Genomic DNA, 19,294 nt, shown 5'->3' with positions numbered 1-19,294 from the left:
TCTCTAACAGTCCCCATTTAGGGAGGGGAAAACAACACCCTCTTCAGTCCACTCCTAGTCAAGAGGGCGAGATGACTTTACGAGTCAAGCTGTCACTCTAAACGCAGCACAAACTGAGAAGCTGGACTGAGGCTGCAGTCTTCTGTGTAACCACTATATCTATCTACAATGAGCCCACCTGATTTGTCAGCTTGCAACAGCTAAGCAAAAAGAGAGAGGCTGAGGTAAGTCCACTTAAATTGACAGAGTACCCAACCTGATGTCAGCAGATGGCTGATCGGAGAAGAAACCTCCCATCTCAGCTCCCTGTCCATCAGCCAGCCTCGGCACCACGGATAATCTCCTTGGGACACGGCAAGCTTCCTCTGCCACCTCATAGCCAGATTTACAATCAGGTTCCTTCGCCCAGCACCACAAGTGCTACTGCTGCCATACACATACAACTGAAAGGCTGATGCTGGTTTTAATGTATTTTTCTTTGACAAATGCTAAGTCTGCTCTGTGCTGATATCCAGCCTTTTCACCAATTTGATGGCTATGTGTTTCTACAAAACCTCATTTAAGCCAAGCAAAGCAGAGTCTCTCCACTTAAGACCGAGTTTCTCAAACTGTGAGGGAGGGTAGCACAGGTTCACAGAAAGGGAGAGATGAGCCAAAGAGGCTGCATCACGTGAAAGGGAAAGGTGTATGACAGTGTTAAAACAGTAGGAAATAAGTTTGTATAATTGGCTGCTGTTTGGCCAGTTTACCAACAGTCAACAGTTACAGGAGCAGCAGTGGCTGTAACACACAGCTCATGGAGGCAATTAAGGTACTTTAATACCCTTCGCGCATGATGCAACAATCTGTGTCCACCAAAAAAACTCCAGAATTAGCCTGTGAATCATTACATTTTTTTGGTTTTATCAGTATCACAGTAATTTAGTGATGTTGTCTGCATATCCTCTTATACAGTCAACAGGACCTGCTCATAGCTAATTTGGCATACTTTTAAGTGTCACCAAAATGTTGTACTGAACTATATGACGAGGTCCTGTTATGTTATCCTACACCTACTGTGTCAGTTTTGTATTATGTAACTGTCCCACTCCTGCACAACCCACAACATGAGAACACACACAGAGTGAGTCCCCTTCTCCTCAGTCCGAGCCAGACCAGCTGACCAGACGCACCCTCTACTAATACTTTGTGTTTTTGTCTGTCCACCACATGCTTGGTCACTCCATGACCCCCAAGTCCCCTCGCCACTCCCTCCAGTTACAGAGTTCAGTCCAGTGCAGGTGCCTCCTCCTCCATCTGCACCCAGCCTCAGCCTAAGGCTTAGCTAGGAGGCTTGGGAATGTCAACATAACGGCTCAGGAAGCACCTGATCACTCTGGCTTTACACATATAGTTAAGTTGTGTTTGCTATCATAATGTCACTGATCCTATTCTTATTTTCATATAATCTGACAAAGTGACGACTAAAGATTGTAATGTTCATTCTACCTTACAATACAATGTTGAAACAAACAACAGACTCAACATTTTGGTATTCTCAGCCTAAAAATTAGTTGATAGTTGTGTAGGGTTTATCCCTCTCAGTTAAATCCAGCCCCCAGGACACAACTATGGGAGCAAAATAAGACTGAGACATAGCCCAGCCACCTTGTTACCACTCAAGTCACATTGGAAGTTGTAACTTTGATATGATGTGATGATCATACTACAAAACTTTATTTAAAGAATGTATAATACACAGTTTTGTTAACAAAATTAACATTATACAGCAACTTCTCCGTCAAATTTCCCCCTGTGAGACTTCTGAAATGTCAGAAGCCAACTGAAAATGAGCCGCTACTAAATGGCTTGCCATGAAATTTTGTCGAGACATGGTCGAGACAATAACTCCTAATGAGTTTTGTGATCACCTGACTTAGCACCACCAGCAGTCTTTACTTTCACTTTTGAATTGCTGCAAAGAAGCCATTACTGAGGAAGAACAACAAGAAGAAGAGAAGTGCTTTGGCCAAGAAACACAAGGAATGGACATTATACTAGTGGAAATCTGTACTTTGGTCTGATGAGTCCAAATTTGAGATTTTTGGTTGCACGCGCTGTCTTTGTGAGATGCAGAAAAGGTGAGCGGATGGTTTCTACATGTGTGGTTCCCACCGTGAAGCATGGAGGAGGAGGTGTGACGCTGTGTGGGGTGCTTTGCTGATGACACTGTTGGTGATTTATTCAAAATTCAAGGCACACTTAACCAGCATGGCTACCACAGCATTCTGCAGCGACATGCCATCCCATCTGGTTTGTGCTTAGTGGGACCATCATTTGTTTTTCAACAGGACTATGACCCCAAACACACCTCCAGGCTATGTAATGGCTATCTGACCAAGAAGGAGAGTGATGGAGTGCTGCGGCAGATGACCTGGCCTCCATAATCACCCGACCTAAACCCAATTGAGATGGTTTGGGATGAGTTGGACCGCAGAGTGAAGGCAAAGCAGGCAACAAGTGCTCAGCACCTCTGGGAACACCTTCAAGACTGTTGGAAAACCATTCCAGGTGACTACCTCATAAATCTGAGTGAGAGAATGCCAAGAGTGTGCAAAGCTATCAGCAAAGCAAAAGGTGTCTACTTTGAAGAATATAAAATATAAATCATTTTCTGGTTTGTTTAACACTTTTTTGTTTACTACATAATTCATATGTGTTCTGTCATAGTTTGGATGTCTTCAGTATTGATCTACAATGTAGAAAATAATAAAAATAATGATAAAAATAATGACAAACCATTGAATGAGAGGGTGTGTCCAAACTTTTGACTGGTAGTGTATATATCTTTAACTGTACTTTTCAGTGCAAATTAGCATGCAATGCTAGCATGTTAATATTGCCATTGTGAATGTGTTACCATGCTGACATTAGCAATTAGCTCAAAGCTCCACTGTGCCTAGATACAGCCTTACAAGTTGCTTGTGTGGCTGTCATAGTCATAGTTGTATTGTTACTGTGTAGTCCAATGGTGATGCTTATCAAGTTCCCATCCCAACTCTTAATGTGGTGAGATTGTATGAATATTCACGCACACCTTGGTATGACATGAATACACTGCTTTCTTGAAACGAAAAATAATGAGTCTGCAGTATAGACAATGAAGCAAGAATTATTTTTTCATTAGGAAAAAGTGTAAAAATAATACTAATTCAACTCTGATTTTGAGTTGTAAGTAAGTAAATTAAATAAATAATCTGCTGGCAGCACATTGCACAACTCTATTTATGGGGTGGCTGGTTTTTAAAACCTTTCAAACAGGTCACTAGTTACTAATCAATCAGCCCTTATTGACAAGGCCGTTCTGTAAATGGGAGACAGTGGAAGTCATGTGCAGAGCCCTCACTGCCAGCTGCAGCATTTGCTGTGCTGCTGTCAGACACTGAAGGCTCTGACTAGTGACAAATGACTACACCATTGATGTCCTGCGAGGTTCCTGGAGGATCAGCAGCGTTGAAAGCATTAGTGTGTGCATTAGTGTGGGGGTGACGAAGATTAAGACAAATACACAGGCAAACGCAATTTTTTGTCTATATGTGAAACATTTTTTCTCTTTGTCAAATGCTCTCAGTGTGCAGGTGCTAAAAAAAATGAGCCATGAAGACTGTGTAACACATAATACTATGGCATACAAAAAATGACTTGTGCCTGACATTTAGCAGGTCTGATTAAAAAGAAATGTAGCCTATAAAAATATTTTGTAGGTGTGCTTGAAGTGAAGAAAAACATGTATCTGCAAAACTTGAAACTTGAAACTTTATTCCTGTTAACAACCATGTACATAATGTGTTTAAATTTAAATTAAATTAAAATGTATTATTAGTTGCACCTAAATTATGTGCTGGTTCACCTAAATGAAAAAGTTTGGCGCGCCAGTGTGTGTGGACTGGAGCCCTGTATATACTGTATACTTGAACTGGCACCAATCTTTTTCTGGACTTCCATCTATATCTATTAACTTCAACTGACACTTCATCTCCTTCAGTGCTTGAACTTCAACTGAAACTACCGATCTTTTCAGCATTTTCATTTAAAGTAGCACTTCAACATCACTTACTGCTTACACTTAGACTGACACTTCTATTTTTTTCAGTGCTTCCACTTAAATGAAAACTTTAGCACTTCCATTCTAGCTGCTTAGTCAGCTTCTTTCGGTATTTGTAATTCGACTGCTTCAACTTCAAATACAACTTTAACTGTTCCAGTATTTCAATTACTTCAAATGTTTTTAGCAGTGAGCACACAGTGAGTGTTTAATTATTTATTTTTTCACTTTTACTTCTGTGTTAATTCTTTCATTGATTACCACAAATATCTATACATTTACGTAAATCTTTTTTGTCTTCCATAATTCTTGCCTGGGAGCTGCCCAGTAAATCTGGTCATTTATATTTGGCTACTGAGCTGCTCTTCCAAAACAGATGGAGTGCCTTGCTCAAGGGCACCTTGATGGTAGTTTATAAAACAGCAGAGAAGGTTACTTATTCACTTTCCCCAGCCAGTTTGGTAGTCATTGGTTGTTCAAAAAACAGAAGTACACAGCATCACTAGAGCAGACAATATCACTTTTAATATTCTCTGTCAAGCAGCGCTCGCTGTCTGTGTAGTGTGTAAAGTGTGTAACAGGCTTTTTCCTGACAGCCACAGCTTTGTTCCCAGAGCTTGTCACTGAGCAGCCAGCCATAGTGATGAAAGCCCAAAACAGATAACACCACAAAGAGAGGCTTCAACTTCACAGCCTGTTTGGCCTTAACTTTCCCCAGGCTTGGATAAGGGAGAACCCTGTCATTTACAACAATGCTGCTGTAAAGCAAGTTCGCTTGTCTCCTCACTTGAAATCTGCACAGATAAGGAACTCTGAAAGAAGAAAGCCCTGTACAACCCACGCTGCAAGACGCACAAGCTGCAGGGGTCTGCATTTAGGAGATTAGCTCGGGTTGTGCCGCAGTTTGAATCCACTTAGTTTCAAATTGTCCCCGACCTGACTGCTGGAGGGGGCTGTGTTTTGTGGTTGACAGCTGAACCTGATCCTGAGGTTATCACAAGGAAACTGAACTTGAGTTAGAAGTAATGACAACATCAGCCACAATAATAACTCTGGCTCTGCTATCTAAGTTCTTTTTCATTGTGACAACAATTATAATTCCAGACCCAGCACACAGAACAAACATAAAATCATTTAGTGCAAAACACAAAACCATGTATCCCCCTGCCTCTGTTAGCTCCATACTCACTGGTTTTGTTGCACTTGACTTTGGAGAGAAGTTTGTGCGCCAGCAGAAGATCTCCACTCTTCACGGCCACCAGGAGATCCTGTTCTTTCCCCATGATAACAGACGGAACCACAGACACACAAACTGCTAGCAGTCGACAGCCAAGGTCACTTTTTTTGTCTTTTCAATGCTCCTTCAGACGAACGGTTTCAGCAAACATTTGTCATTCAGGTAGCTGCTGAATCCCAGCCATGAGATGAAAATGTGGATAGAACGCTCAGCATTTAGAGTGAAGGAGCCTCAGGTAAACTGGTCCAGGAGGTCTTTTTCCTCTCACTGTTGGAGTTTGGATCCATTATCTCTGATGGGTGCCCAGCTGTTTGACAGATCTGGAGTTACAGTAGGACTAGTGGAGGTTTAGTTGCCTGCAGGGCTGAGTGTGTTTATAGTCCGTTTCTGTCAAACTGGAGGCAACAGCAGCCCAACCTGCCATTACACTGCAACAGGAATGCTAGAAAATAAGAGACGGAGAAATCACTGAAAGTCTGCAATCATTTAAAACATACATTAATGAATGCTGCTTGTGTTAAGACATTTATTGGCTTCATCTAGAAATAAATTCTCATCCTTTTTCACAGCACTTGTAGAAGAGAAAGGACATGCTACTGATAATATCAGCAATGGCTCTATTCTAGTCAAATGTCCCAGTAATGTCCCAGCAGTGTGGCAGTGAACCAGCATGAACAAGACCAGAACCCTGAAAAAGAAGCAGCTAAAAGGAATTCAGCTCACATTCATTTTGTTATTTACACCTGTCCTTTTCCTAAAGTCAGATGTCAAATGTCTTCCGTGAAAAAGGTCAACAGAACCTGTATTTTACACACAGTTTTTCTGTTAAATAGTTTCCTTGTTGGAGAGAAAAATACAGACCTTTTTCCAAACACATAAGTGTAAACACTGACAAGTGTATTTTTCAGAATGTCTTAGTAGATAGACTTAGTCATTTTTTAAAATTCTTTACAGTTCAATTCTTAAAAAACAAATTTAAAGGTAACCTGGGGAGTTTATCACCACTGATAGTTTGACAGAGAACGAACAGGTTCCAATTTTGTTACTTCTACGTTTCGTTGTTAGCTCTACAATATTGGTTAATCTGTCAATTGCTTTTTCTAGTGAATCAATCAGTCATTTAATGTATAAAATGTCTATGACGACACATGCAAATGTTTCATCCAACCTACAGCCTGTCAAAGATATTCAATTTAGAAAGATGAATCCTCACATTTGAGAAACGGGAACCAGCAAAGGTTTGTCTTGATAAATGACAATTAACTCATTAATATTCTGTCAATTAACTAATCATTGCAGCACAACTGGTGCTAACTGCCCCATTCAACAGCATGACTGCCAAGGTACAATGTTACGCCTTATGACAGGGTGTCAATAGGTATCACTTACATTTAATGCTTTTTAAGACATTTTCAAGATGAAAGTACGTAGATATATGGTCCTGCACAGAAGCATGTTTTACGTAGGATTTATGTAGGTATATGATTTTTAGAGATGAACGCACCTTTTGCCAACAGGTACTGTAACAGCAATTATGAAGTAAAAAGATAGTATTAAGTTCAGTGATAGGTTTAGGGATTTGTTGTAACATAGGAAATTTGGACTTTCTCTCTCATTTTGACAAAAATAAATGTAAAAATGGTTTAATGAAATTAGATAAATGTATGTTCCTGTCAAATTTAAGACTAATTAATGACTTCTCAAGCCTATTTTTTATTAAACTGAACATGAGGCATGTTTATGACTTTTATGGGAAAGTTTAGGACCTGCACTCACTCAATTTGCAATCAGTAAAACAGTTTCTGACAGATGAATGCTGTCAGGATAAGGCATGTGACTCTAACTTGACCCAACTTTGGTTTGTTTTCTCAGATCCAGGAAGCCCCGTCCCTCAGGAGTGCACAGCTAATCTGTTACTCTTCCCAGGCAGGAATACATTTCCATCCATTGATAACATTCCCCCAACTTTACGGAAGCATCATTTCAGTCAAAGCTGCGTCTGGCGGCCTGCCAGCTTATGTGTTTGGAAAAAGTTCTGTATTTTTCTCTCCAAGAAGGAAAGTGAGGCAGAGCTGACCGCTGCTTCAAAACCAATTTGCCTAAGAGTCTCAATCGCATGGGACAGAAAAATGAAGACACAACACTACAGGGAATCAAAATAACCAGGAGAAATGTTCTAAGACAAGTGCGAAAACAGTCCCCTGTGTCTACTGCTGAGGCGACATCAAACAGGCTGTTTCAGAGAGCCGCACAGCCTCCAAACTGAGTCCAATTTGTGTGCAAAACAAAACCACAATTAGGTTTCCCAATGGAGCTAAGAGGCAATCTGGGAGGAGATAGTGCAAACAGAGCACTATCTACCTTGTCTCTGTGCAAAAAATGGAGAAATTCAGCAGCATCCAGAAGTTTTGAGCTACAAAAAGTCAGCTGAATTTGTTCAAACTTCAGAAGCATTTTTATTCTGCTTGACATCTCAACAGACTTGACAAACCCCACTCAAGTAAATAATCTATTTCAGCAGCAGGCTTTTGTCTTTGGTTGAGTCTGAGTCTGTGATGTACCCTGCCTGAGTTCACTTTGCAAGTCAAAAACATGAGCAAGGTATCTAGCCTATTTAGGGCGGTTATACAGATAGTTCAGTTATTCCTCCCTACTACTAGGTGATCACGCAGCAGTGTAGCCCAGCAGCAGATGCCAATGAATGTCTTTGCACTGACACATGATCTAAAACTAGCCAGGCACCTTGCCAGGCAGTAAACAACTGCATAGCCCCTCACTCACATGAGCCAGAATGTAAACAAGGAGGCCAAAATGGGCTTGTTAGCCTAAATGTCAATGGATAGAGAAGTAGTTAAATGTAGTTTCGTGGCTGTGAGTGACTTTCTCATTAAATACTGAGTGACAGATGTCACACATGTAAGAAAGCCCATGATAAACCCTTCTATCTCATGTTGTGTCTCAACATATTCAATATAATCAAGTAAAAATGATTCTATATGGAAGAAAGCAAAAGCATCTCAATTTATTCTCATTGTTCTGACTTGTTAAAAGAGGATTTTAAGTCTTCCGAATTGGTTAATAAGCTCAATGTTCTGCTTTGGAGCACAAATTTCCTTATAACACTGTTCAATCATACGCAGATAATTTCAGACCAAACCCCTTTCTCAATTCTGGCCATTTAAGCCCACCTTTAAATGTATACATCAATTAAAATAAGTTAAGAAATGTAAGAAAGCTTTACTGTTGCTTGTAAATGTGGCATACACCCTTCCCACAAATCTGTGGCAACATCTCAAGTAACACCTCAACTGTTTCACCTGTTATTCATGCCACCAAAGACAACAAGAAGTGGTGACAATTTAGTTAGATTTGTTTTATCAATTAGGCTTTTGTATGAGCCTATAAGCCCAATTTACTAGAAAACACTAAATGTTCGTTAAAGTCCATTCATGCTCCACTGTTAAACAAGTAAAACGACAGTAATGTTGGACTTTTGACAGCGCTCGGGCAGTCTCCCTAGCATTGAGGATAACCAGTCACCAGCGAAATTCAGCCGGTATCTCAGCTAAAGACAGACGGCTTTTAGGTCCGGGCAGTCAGGCTCTCTTTAAGGACAGATTCGACCATGTTTGTCGTCGTATAAGTCCCACATTAAGCCTCTGTCTCCTCATTTTCTAACTTGTCCGTCTCAACTGTCAAGGTGTTTTACTCCCGGTCACGCAAAGTCCAAAAACAAACGTCTTTCCATCTACAAGCGGCGTTATGTCCTTAAGTTAGCTTCGTTTTAGTTAGCTTCTCACCAATAAATACGTTTAGAAAGCGAGGAGCTGTCTCACCTGTTGTCGCCAGTGAAGTGCAGGTGTGAACAGTCACGTTCACTGAGGAGTGACTGTGGGAAGAGCGCCGGACAGCACGAGACGGAGCAGCCACCGTCAAGTGAGCAGCATCAATGTATACAACTTCCGCTAGTGCCTTTCACAGTAAAGCTCTCGTTGAATGCGGTGCCACAAATATTCACCTTAGGTGTTTCTAGTCTCGTTTCTTGTTAAAAATATGCTTTGCCTCTGAATGTTAGTGAGTTTTGCATACACAGAAAATGTTACCGTCAATTTCTGAAACGACTGAGCCGCGATCTTTTTGGAGCTGTTTCCTGCTACTCGTTTGTGTTTTTATTTTGAAAGCGCAATTACATAACTTCTGCTATTACAGCATCTCTTATCCTTCTTAACTCCAACTAGCTTTACCGAGCTGTGTGGCTGTTAAATATATTTGTAAATCCCGAGGAGCACACAAGTTCAGTTCATCTCTAGATAAGTCAAAATAAATACATTCAAAGACATTTTCCCTATTACAAAACCTCCAGTTATGACACAGTTGGAATCCGTTTGTTTTAATGTACAGAAACTTGCATTTATTTATTTATTTATTCATTTATTTATTTATTTTATTGTGCCTAGCCTACCTGTCTGACTGATAGTATTGACAATGACACTTATTGTCTCGTGCATTATTTCTAAAAAAAATTGAACAGTCGTTTGTTTATTTGCACTGGACCCTTTAATGTATGAGACCCTCTAGTGCCCCACCAAGGACTCCTCGAGGACTAAAGACTCCGGACTCGGACGCAGTGTGGTTGTGTGGTGGCGACATCTGCTGGTTAAATAGGCATTGGCACCAATCATCATATTCGAGATGGTCTCTCTCTAGCTGTGTTTTTGCATTTGCATGCATTGGTCAAAAAAATATAACCAACGGTAGGCTACATCCAAAAGAAAAAACAAGTCGACGCCTACTTCAAGTTGCAGTGTTTCAGAACTTTTCATCTGGATTAGAATCATAGAATTATATAGATTTTCTAATCTTCTTTATTATAATCCAGGCTCAGAGGGATTTTGCTAATTCTGTCTCCTTATTTAACTTGCCAGGATCATTTTTGGTATTTTGCATCTGACATGTATTCTATAAATAGACCTAGAGCTTTCTAGATGACAAAATAATTCAAATTAAAACCTCCTATGTCTTTGCAGTGACTTTGAGACTTTTAATGACACAGTGAAGGCACAGGTTTGGGCCCAAAAGCATGGAATAAGGTTCTTCTTTTTTTTCTTTTTTTTTTTTAACTACTTGTCCAAAACAAAAAACAGGAGTCAAGAGACCAGACTGGCAAAAAGCAGATTTAACCCAGCAAAGTCTGGATAGAAAGGCAGGAGTTCCAGAAACAGTCAAACAGGCAGGTAAAACAGCTTGCTAGTGAGGAACACATAATCTGACAAGGTGGAAATAAGCCAATATATAGGCCTGTATACTCCCAGGCAGATGAGGGCATTGGAAACAGGTGAGCAGGAGGTTGGTTGAGTGTTGAGGACTGTAGTTTTTTTTTTTTTTTTTTTAAATCATTCTAAAGCCCAGAATGTACCTTTTATAATGCAAATTTCCTAAAAAGTAAATATTTGGATTCTTGGAGGAACGTCTTGGTTTATGATGAGATTCTGCCACTCAGTATTCCCTTCTGAAAACCTGCAACAGCAAAAAAGAGCAGAAAACATCTCATTCACAAGGTCAACTATGAAGAGCTACAGTACATCCAGACAAACATGAAAACGACACCACAATTCAGCATGCTCGGAGTGAAACACCACTAAAATGCTCAAGCAGTTTATGTAAAAAGTGCTCAATCTATGGACCCTCTGCGAGTCTCAAATAAAGTTTGAAGTGAATTGAATAATTGTGCATGATTAGCACAACAGCTAATTTGCACAACATACTGTAAATAAAAAAGCTCCCACCACAACTCAAAGAGACAAAACATACTAATAACTATTTCTTATAATAATTATCAAATTAAAGCAGGCGGCCCCTGTGGACAAAAGCAGTATGAGCATCACCACCTCCTGTGGTAAAGATCTTGATCTGGCTAGGTTTGTTTTGGAAGCAGGTGAAAGAGAGATACAACATATTTTATAACATTTCTTTTCTTTTTTAAACAGCTGTTTGTAGGATGCATAGTGATGAGGTCATGTATCCATCTGTGGCTATGTAGGACCAATAACTGCTATATAACAATAACAAAAAAACATGTATCACAATAATTTGCCCTGTGTTCTTAGGTTTCAATAATGCAAAAGACCACATTATAACATTACTAGTTGAACTGACACGTGTACTGATCTATAAGGGTGGGTACCAATGACTTTTTGTCGACATTGTGTCAGAGACAACACAAGGTTGCATAATGAAATGTAATTTTTAGTTCCTTTATTCTACACTTCTAACACAGAGATTTTAGAATGTTATTTATTTATTTATTAGGGGGTTAATTTATAGAGTTTTCTCATCAACGCAGTTATCTAACCAATCGGAGTAATAATATTAAATTAAAATATTATTAGAAACAAGTTCAGCCTACAAATTATGTCTACTGGACACTGAGGTCATAGGCAGAAGGGTATGAAATCCAGTGTGTATATGTGAACTAGTACCCATGCCAATAAAGCACATTTAGACTTGATGGAAATAAGAATTTATAGATAGATAGATTTAAAGCAACAAGGAGAGATGGAGCGTATATTAAAACACTGCAAAACAGTTTGGTGATGATACGTATTCATCTTAAGAATTTGAAGTTGGAAATGTAACAAAAAAGAAAAAAAGGCAGGGCTGGATGACAGTAACAGTCAAACTTGTGATGAAGGAACAAAATAAAATGAAAGTACAATACCTTTTATTTCTTAACATATAGAAAATGTGTACAGATGACACCGAGAGGAGCAGAGACAAATATCCAGTTGTTCACGTTTGCATTAACATGACTCTGGATGTTACAGCAGCTCGACACTAGATTGTGATTATGGATTTGGGAATTACAGTAATAGACATAGGCTGTTCTCCAGGTAGTTGATGGTATTTGAGCTTTGTGGTTTAGTGATTCACCACTCCGGCATCACTCACATACAAAATGAATTGTTATACATTAAAATCTTCTTTAATGTTTTTCTTGAATTTTGATAGAGCCTTTGTGTGGTTTACGTGGCCATTATATTTGAATCTATTTACTCATATGATTGTTACTGTTATTTATTAATGTCTTATTTATTTACTAAAGTGTGTATTGATGATGCACCACTCACACAGCATGAGCATATTTAATTGTCTCCTCATCGCTTACCTGCATTCTGTTTGTTGGGCTCTCTGTGAAATCACTTTCACAGCTTTCCTTGCAGTTTGATGTGACTTTGATAGTTAATTTACAGATTGTCCTCTGATCACATGACCACCATCACATTTCTGTGCTTGGATTGTGGAACAGACAGCAGGGACATGTGTCCGTCTCATCTCTACAGCTGCAGTCTTACATTTTCTCTGTTGTTCCCTGATATATGTGGGGTGACAGTAAAGCTTAAAGACTGGTTATGACCAAGAGTTGTTGGTTTAATTCCCTGCTGGGAACATCTGGGCAGTTGAAGTGGGTGAATAACATCACAACCATAAAGACACACTGATGGCTACTGGTTATATTGAGCAGCTCTCAGGTGTGAAAGTTTCTAACTGCATTAGGATCAGACTGGAGCAAATATATATTGAAAAATAAGAAAACATGGGCAATTCTGGTGAAAGTACAAATGAAAAAGCACCAATTTAACTGACAACTTTTTCATTAATTCATGACCAGAGACATCCATCCTGCTTGTAGGTCAACCCAGGATGGCTAGTTTGAAAAGTTTAACCCCATGGTTAACATGATTCATTTATACTCAGCCCACTTTTCTATAAACAAGCTGCAACCTCCTCAAGTTACTGTTGGATTATACAGATCCTCTAATGGCCACTAGATGAGGCTCCACTGTGTTTGAGATTAATGAGAAGAAACTCAGCTTTTAAAATTTAAAGTCATTGAAAGCTTTCCACAAGAAGTCCAGGTCTACATTAAAATATTTATTTCTCTTTAAACCTGTAATAACTGTTTTTAGGCCACTAAGGAGCAGCTCAAACAAACTTTAAAGAAAGCACTGACATATTATCTCCCCTTTAATTAATATCGAACATTTAAGCCACTTGATGAATGTGTGTAAGTTAGGGCTTGGCAATATTAAGTGTGTGCATGAGAAAGTTCACAGATAAATTGTTGTGGGTGTTGTGTAAAGGGGCAACATGCATCGTGTTAGGGCGACAGTTAGCTGCCGCCTTGTGCCCCCCCTGAATTTTGGGCAGAGATTGGCCTGGGTTTCAGAGATTGGTGGAGCAATGTGTACAGGTGCGTTATTGATCAACAGGAAAATGTAGTGTGAGCTCAGGTGTGATGCAAGGTTGTCGGACACTGTAGACGGGGAGAGGGAACCAGTGGCGTCTCTGCAGGAGGCTCCACGGGTCCCTGAGCTACACTGCATGGAAGATTTTCCATTTTGACTGTGACTCATGATACTCTAAACTCTGCCTTTTACCAAGTGATAACAATTGATGGCCATTTGGTGCACTCTGACGCAACACAGACACATACCCACACTTTTCACTGGTTAAGGATGAGCTGTGCTGTTTCAAAATCACTGTTACTGCACAACACTGACATGAAACTGCTGTATTTAAAATAAGACAAACACAAGGAGATTACTGATAAGACCTTATATTGAAAGGCAAATTAGACCTCACGTACACAGAGTCAAAGAAAACATTTTTGCATAAATTAATCAATTGCACAAACTTAATGACATTTCCTTACATGGGCTTTTACAAGCTCTGGCCGACTGAAGGCCATTTCACAGACTGGACACTTATGGGGTTTCTCTCCTGTGTGGCTCATTTGGTGTCTCTTCAAAATACCTGTGGTTTTAAAAGAAATTTCACATGTTGGACATTTATATGGCTTTTCCCCCGTATGCATCCTCATGTGTGCAGTGAGGTAATAAGACTGCACAAAGCCCTTGCCACATTCTTGACACTTGAATGGCCTTTCCCCTGTGTGATAGCGAGTGTGTATCTTCAGCTCCGAAGATGATCTGAAACTCTTGCCACACTCATTGCATGAGTACGGCCTTTCCTCTGTGTGGGTCAGATCGTGTCTCGTCAATGAGCTTGCGCTTCGGAACAGTTTGCCACAGTGGGTGCATGGGTAGCGCACACCGGTGTGTAGTTTTGCCACGTGGAGGTCCAAGCTTCTTTTAAGTGCGTAAGCTTTTCCGCAGTGCTCGCAGCAGAAGCGTTTCTCATCGGCGCTGCAGTGACAACACAACCTGTGGATTCTCAGGGCAGCGTTTGACTTGCAGCCTTTCCCGCAATCCCAGCAGAGGCAGGGAGCCTCTTTTGTGTGAGTTCGGTCATGAAGCGCCAGAGCAGATGCATAACTGAACGCTTTCGGACACTTGGGGCATTTGAAAGGTAGATCGCCTGTGTGGAACCTCTCGTGCCTGATCAGACCTCTCAGATCTGTGTAAGTTCGTTTACATAAAGTACAGGGAAAAGGTCCTTTGAAATCATGCGCTTCCACATAGTGGTGGCTGAGGTCTAAGAAACCTTTGAAACTCTCACCACACTTAGTGCACGGACGAGGCATGTGTCTCAGATTATGTGTTTTAAGTGTTGACGTGTTTGGGAATGACTTGTTGCATTCCATACAATATAGTGAAGGATCGGCAGAATTTTTTTTCTGTGTCTTTTTCAACCTTAAATCCTTGTATTTTTTGCCCATCGGAGGATCCAGGTGAAGTTCCTGGCTCTGTTCCTTTATCTGGAGATCTTGCTCAGTGGGAAGTGGTACTCCCTTTTCAGAAGGATCCTCCATTTGTTTCTGATTTACGAGACATTCCTTTTCATGAGTTGTAACCTCCAAAGGTATAGTTCGGAGTTTGCCATGAACTTCCCATTGCTTTGGGTCCGGAGTCTTTTTGTCTTCAGGTACCTCAGAGGACCAGATCTGAGGCTGTGGCACAGTGATTCGACACACATTTAACTCATGTCTCTTAAGGTCGTACTGGAACTGAAAGCTTTTCTTACACTGCGAACACTGGAAAGGCCGCTCTCCTGTGTGGGTTATCTGATGCCTTCTCATGTCTGACGCACGACTGTATGTCTTACCACATGTGGGACAAGTCTTGCTCGTTGACAGAACTCTAGGACCTCTCTTTGACCACTCATTTTTGGGTGTTATTGAAACATTTTTCATCTTCAGACCTCGGTATTGTCTGACTGGTCTTTGGGATGTGATCGCAACAGGTACATGCAGTACAGGTGACAGTACAGTACAGGTTGTGCTGGTACTGACCTCCTTGCTTTCTTCTTCTTTTGTGCAGTTTTCGGTCTCACGATGGCTCATGACTTTGTCGTCACTGTCATCTGTGGTTCTGACTAATGTCTGAACTAGCTCATCCTTTCTGATATCCATCACTGAACCTTCAACAGAAGCCTTTTTCTCTGTGGTAAGAGTCTCCTCAGCAAGAATTTCAACATTATAACCTACTTGGACCTCAACAGCACAAGAGTCTACACTCATCTTATCCCCATCCAAAGACTCAACATGTTGAACAGAGTATGAAAACCTTTCTACTCCTTCTTCACTGCTAATGTAGGACTGATTCTTCAAACCTCTGGTCACTGTCTCCGTCCCTTTTGAGTCGTTACTTTCCATCTTAACATGATCTGCACCATTTCCCAGTGTATCAGTCTCCCCTGTCAGTTCTTTGTTGAATGCGTCCATGTAATCAGTTAACACATTTGCTTCTAGTGGTGTTTCTTCTTGTTCTGTCAAGGCTGTGGTCAAAGGTGGCACACAGAGAGCTGAACAAATACTAGCGCCAACTGTTGGATTATCTGAAAATTAAAATACATACATTTACAATGAGATAAACAGCCCAGTGCCTTTGCTGATGGAATAGTGTGCCATGAATTTGTAACATCATTATGTCAGTCTTCTATTATAACTATAAGGCATGCTTACCATTTTCATTTAGCTGACTGAGATCTTTTTGATATTCCAGAAGAGATTTAAGTTCCTGAGATTGACAGAAGCACTTCATATATTCGGACAGAACTGAAGGCACATCGTTGAGCATGAAGGCAACCTGCTCAAGAGAAAGATCATATCAATGGAACTGTTAAACATTATGGGGAAAATGCTCATTTGCTTTCTTTCCAAGAGTGACACCAGAAGATCAACATCAGTCTTAAGCTCTGTGTGTAATACACAGAGCTGGAGTCATAATGTGGTTAGCCTAGCTTAACTCACTGGTAGCAGAATGGAGCCAGGAGAAAACAGCTCGCCTGGCTCTGTTCAAAGTTTATAAATACATGTACCAACACCAATAAAGCTCTCTAATTAGCACATTAAAAATGAGACACTGCCTACCAACACTCCGAACAACAATTTCAGACCCAAGGGCAAATTGTTTGTATGACACAGAGCACAGAACATCGAGCAACACTTAATCCTACTACGCAGCTAGCTAACCAGAATGCTACTGACTACATTGTAATCGTGTAATCCCAATATTAATTTTCTGATTTGGAACATTTATCCTTTCTTATATCTCCTGCCATGCTTGAACTTTTTTACTCAAGCCATTTTCTCTTCAGTAATATTATCACCATCAACTTTTGGGTCTTGTCAAAGTAAGAACCATATTGGACGGGTGTTTCTTCACAAATAACAGTTTATCCATCCCCCCAGAACTTCCATGCAGCATTTATGGTTACAGTATCACTTGCCAAATATGCCGGTTAGCACAAATTTTGGTCAAGCTCTCTTTACAGGCTCGCTTGTGGTGTTGGTTTCTGAACTTTGACACCCTGAATCCAGCTCAATACTTTATGCACTGACTTAAGATTGATATCATTATTCTGATGTCGCTCTTGGAAAGAAAGTAAATAAGCCAATTTCCAAAAATGTTGAATCTTTGTACATTTTTAACTGTAAATGTAATGATTCCAAAATATCTTTACTGCACAGTGTGCTAAAATAGGTAGGTTACCTCTTTAAGATTTGGTACAGTGAGTAACTTGTCAAGCTGCAAGAGGAATATCTCCACAAGCATCTGTATATCTTCACAGTACTTGTCTCCAAATCTTGCAGGGAAAACATCCTGAAATCAAGTACTCTAAGTAAGTGAACATTAATTATCAGTATTTTAATAGAAATGATACAAATATCTACAAGCAGAGACACCTACCTGAAAGAAGTTCTGCCTCTCCTGTTGGTCTTTAATTAGGGTGTTAATCAGACCAAGGAGATTTGATGCAGGCGATCCATCAAACAAATCGCTTATCTGTGGTAAAGGGCAAAGGTCGAGTAAGTTCTGGTTGCCATTTAATAGTAACCATACAGTGCATGATATAAAGATAAATGTACCTCTGTGTTCCACAGTGAAGTGACTATATCCAGGTGTGGCCGAATGGTCTCAAGGTCTATTGTCTGCTCTGAGCGACACAACTCCAATGTAAGCTAAAACCAAGAAAAAAAAATCTGTAACTCAGGCTGCACGTTGCAAAAGGCCAATCAACAGTTCAGTATTCTAGGCTCCTCATACAGTACCTGAGCCCGGAGGCCAATTCTAAGCAAACACCTCTGTCTGCGATTAAGAAGCTGTGGGACAATCTCAGTGACTGCTGTCACAAAGTCATCGAGCAGCCCGTAATTGGCCACAACTTTCTGCTGGACAGTTTCCCAGATTACTGCAGAGACCAGCCGAAGTGGTGGGACCAGGAGGCGCAGACAGGACAGGGGCAGAGGGGGATCTAGATAATGAGAGATTTGTGACCTGAGACATTTGAAGAATAGTGATTCAACATCAACTTATTTGTCATTATGCAATACAAGATTGTGTAAATGAAATATCTGAGGGTATGTTTCTTTTTCCCTAAGCTACAAACACACAAAAAACAAAAGCTATAGACTAATAAATAATAATAAGTAAGAAAAATAAACTGTCCATGATGGAGTGTGGATGATGCGTTCAGGAGTCTCAAAGCCTGAGGAATGAAGCTGCTCTGTATTGTGGTGGTACGGCAGCGGATACTTCTGTATCTGTTGTCAGATGGCAGCAGGGTGAACATACTGTGGTGGGTGTTGTGCAGGTTATACAGATATTAACAATAAGACAGACAATGCACTGGTAGGCTATTTTAAAAAAGGAAGTTCGTGGTGAAAATACTAATTTGGTATTTTTTTTGTCTTACAGGTATGTAAATAATAATGCACCAAAGATTGATCCAAATTCCATAATTTGGAATAATTTTACAAAAAGTTGTTGTCTGCTTAATTCGGCAGATATATCACGAATAATACTTCGAGTTTTATAGAAACATTTCAACACTGCTTGCTGAAGCCCCTCAACCTTATGTTCTAATGAAGAAAGACAAGGAACCGATTTAAAAGCTAAACTTTTCTCAAAATAGGTCTTATTTTTCTCATTGTATACATGCCGAATTCTAGATTAATTGTAGACCGTTATATAGTTTTATTTCGAGAGTCAAGTTTTGCTAAAAAAAGGGAATGATGCCTTTATTTGACATATTTCTCAACGGAGTTCAGCATGTCATCTTTCATACAAGGGGCACAGCCGAGGCGACGTTTGAGTAAACCGTAATACGATCGAGCAACAGGCCTGCGCAATACAAACACGAAGTTATTAGCGATAATAAACTCGTGCACTCAATTTGGAAATAAAGATTATGTAAGGAATCTTTCGAATGTTCACTTTTTTGTTGAATACGTTGGTGAATGATAAAATAATCAAGTAGTTCACACCCGCTGTAAACGCAGCGAGATGTTTCGGAGGTTATGGAACGAGGCCATTGCGATGATGTCCCACGATAAATAAATACATAAATAGATAACTATTACGGCTACCTGTCTTCTCAGAAATGCGATGCATATTTCGGCTTCACCAGTTATGTTCTCCTCACAGCAATAGAAACGGTAACAAACGACGAAGGTGCAGTTTTAGCCAAACAGCGGATAATCACTTCGAGAGTTCCGGGGACACATTTAG

General features: G+C 40.2%; 2 protein-coding genes across 3 annotated transcripts in view; both read right to left on the bottom strand.

The window, feature by feature from the left end:
• LOC141016138 (caskin-2-like) overlaps positions 1-9,224 on the bottom strand; it is a 61,464-nt gene extending 52,240 nt beyond the window's left edge. Inside the window, exons 1-2 of the mRNA XM_073490405.1 lie at positions 9,158-9,224; positions 5,274-5,763 (exon numbers count right to left, since the gene is read on the bottom strand). Coding sequence (XP_073346506.1) covers positions 5,274-5,367 — 94 coding nt within the window. The 5' untranslated portion in view covers positions 5,368-5,763; positions 9,158-9,224. The remainder of the gene's footprint in view (positions 1-5,273; positions 5,764-9,157) is intronic.
• Positions 9,225-13,922: 4,698 nt separating this feature from the next.
• On the bottom strand, positions 13,923-19,260 carry LOC141015985 (uncharacterized). 2 transcript variants are annotated; one of them, XM_073490213.1, is made up of 7 exons: positions 19,153-19,260; positions 17,836-18,327; positions 17,653-17,745; positions 17,474-17,569; positions 17,276-17,386; positions 16,246-16,369; positions 13,923-16,118 (listed from the first exon to the last, which is right to left on the bottom strand). In XM_073490213.1, the coding sequence occupies exons 5-7, from the start codon at positions 17,336-17,338 to the stop codon at positions 14,017-14,019; spliced, it is 2,289 nt and encodes a 762-aa protein (XP_073346314.1). In that variant the 5' UTR covers positions 17,339-17,386; positions 17,474-17,569; positions 17,653-17,745; positions 17,836-18,327; positions 19,153-19,260; the 3' UTR covers positions 13,923-14,016. The 2 variants fall into 2 exon arrangements, with proteins under 2 accessions (XP_073346314.1, XP_073346313.1); XM_073490212.1 differs by having other exon boundaries at positions 17,836-18,038; positions 19,153-19,249.
• Positions 19,261-19,294: the final 34 nt, after the last annotated feature.

This window comes from Pagrus major, chromosome 20 (assembly GCF_040436345.1).
Source record: "Pagrus major chromosome 20, Pma_NU_1.0".
Lineage (NCBI taxonomy): Eukaryota > Metazoa > Chordata > Actinopteri > Spariformes > Sparidae > Pagrus > Pagrus major.
The sequence above is the reverse complement of the archived record's forward strand: the minus strand, read 5'-3'. Positions and strand labels throughout refer to the sequence as shown.

Coding starts and splice junctions, on each gene's coding strand:
- LOC141015985 (XM_073490212.1), bottom strand. CDS start 19,177: ATGCATCGCATTTCTGAGAAGACAG. Junction 17,387..17,473: donor AGAGGCAGAACTTCTTTCAG/GTAGGTGTCTCT, acceptor ACTTGATTTCAG/GATGTTTTCCCTGCAAGATT. Junction 16,370..17,275: donor CTGTACCAAATCTTAAAGAG/GTAACCTACCTA, acceptor TCTCTTGAGCAG/GTTGCCTTCATGCTCAACGA.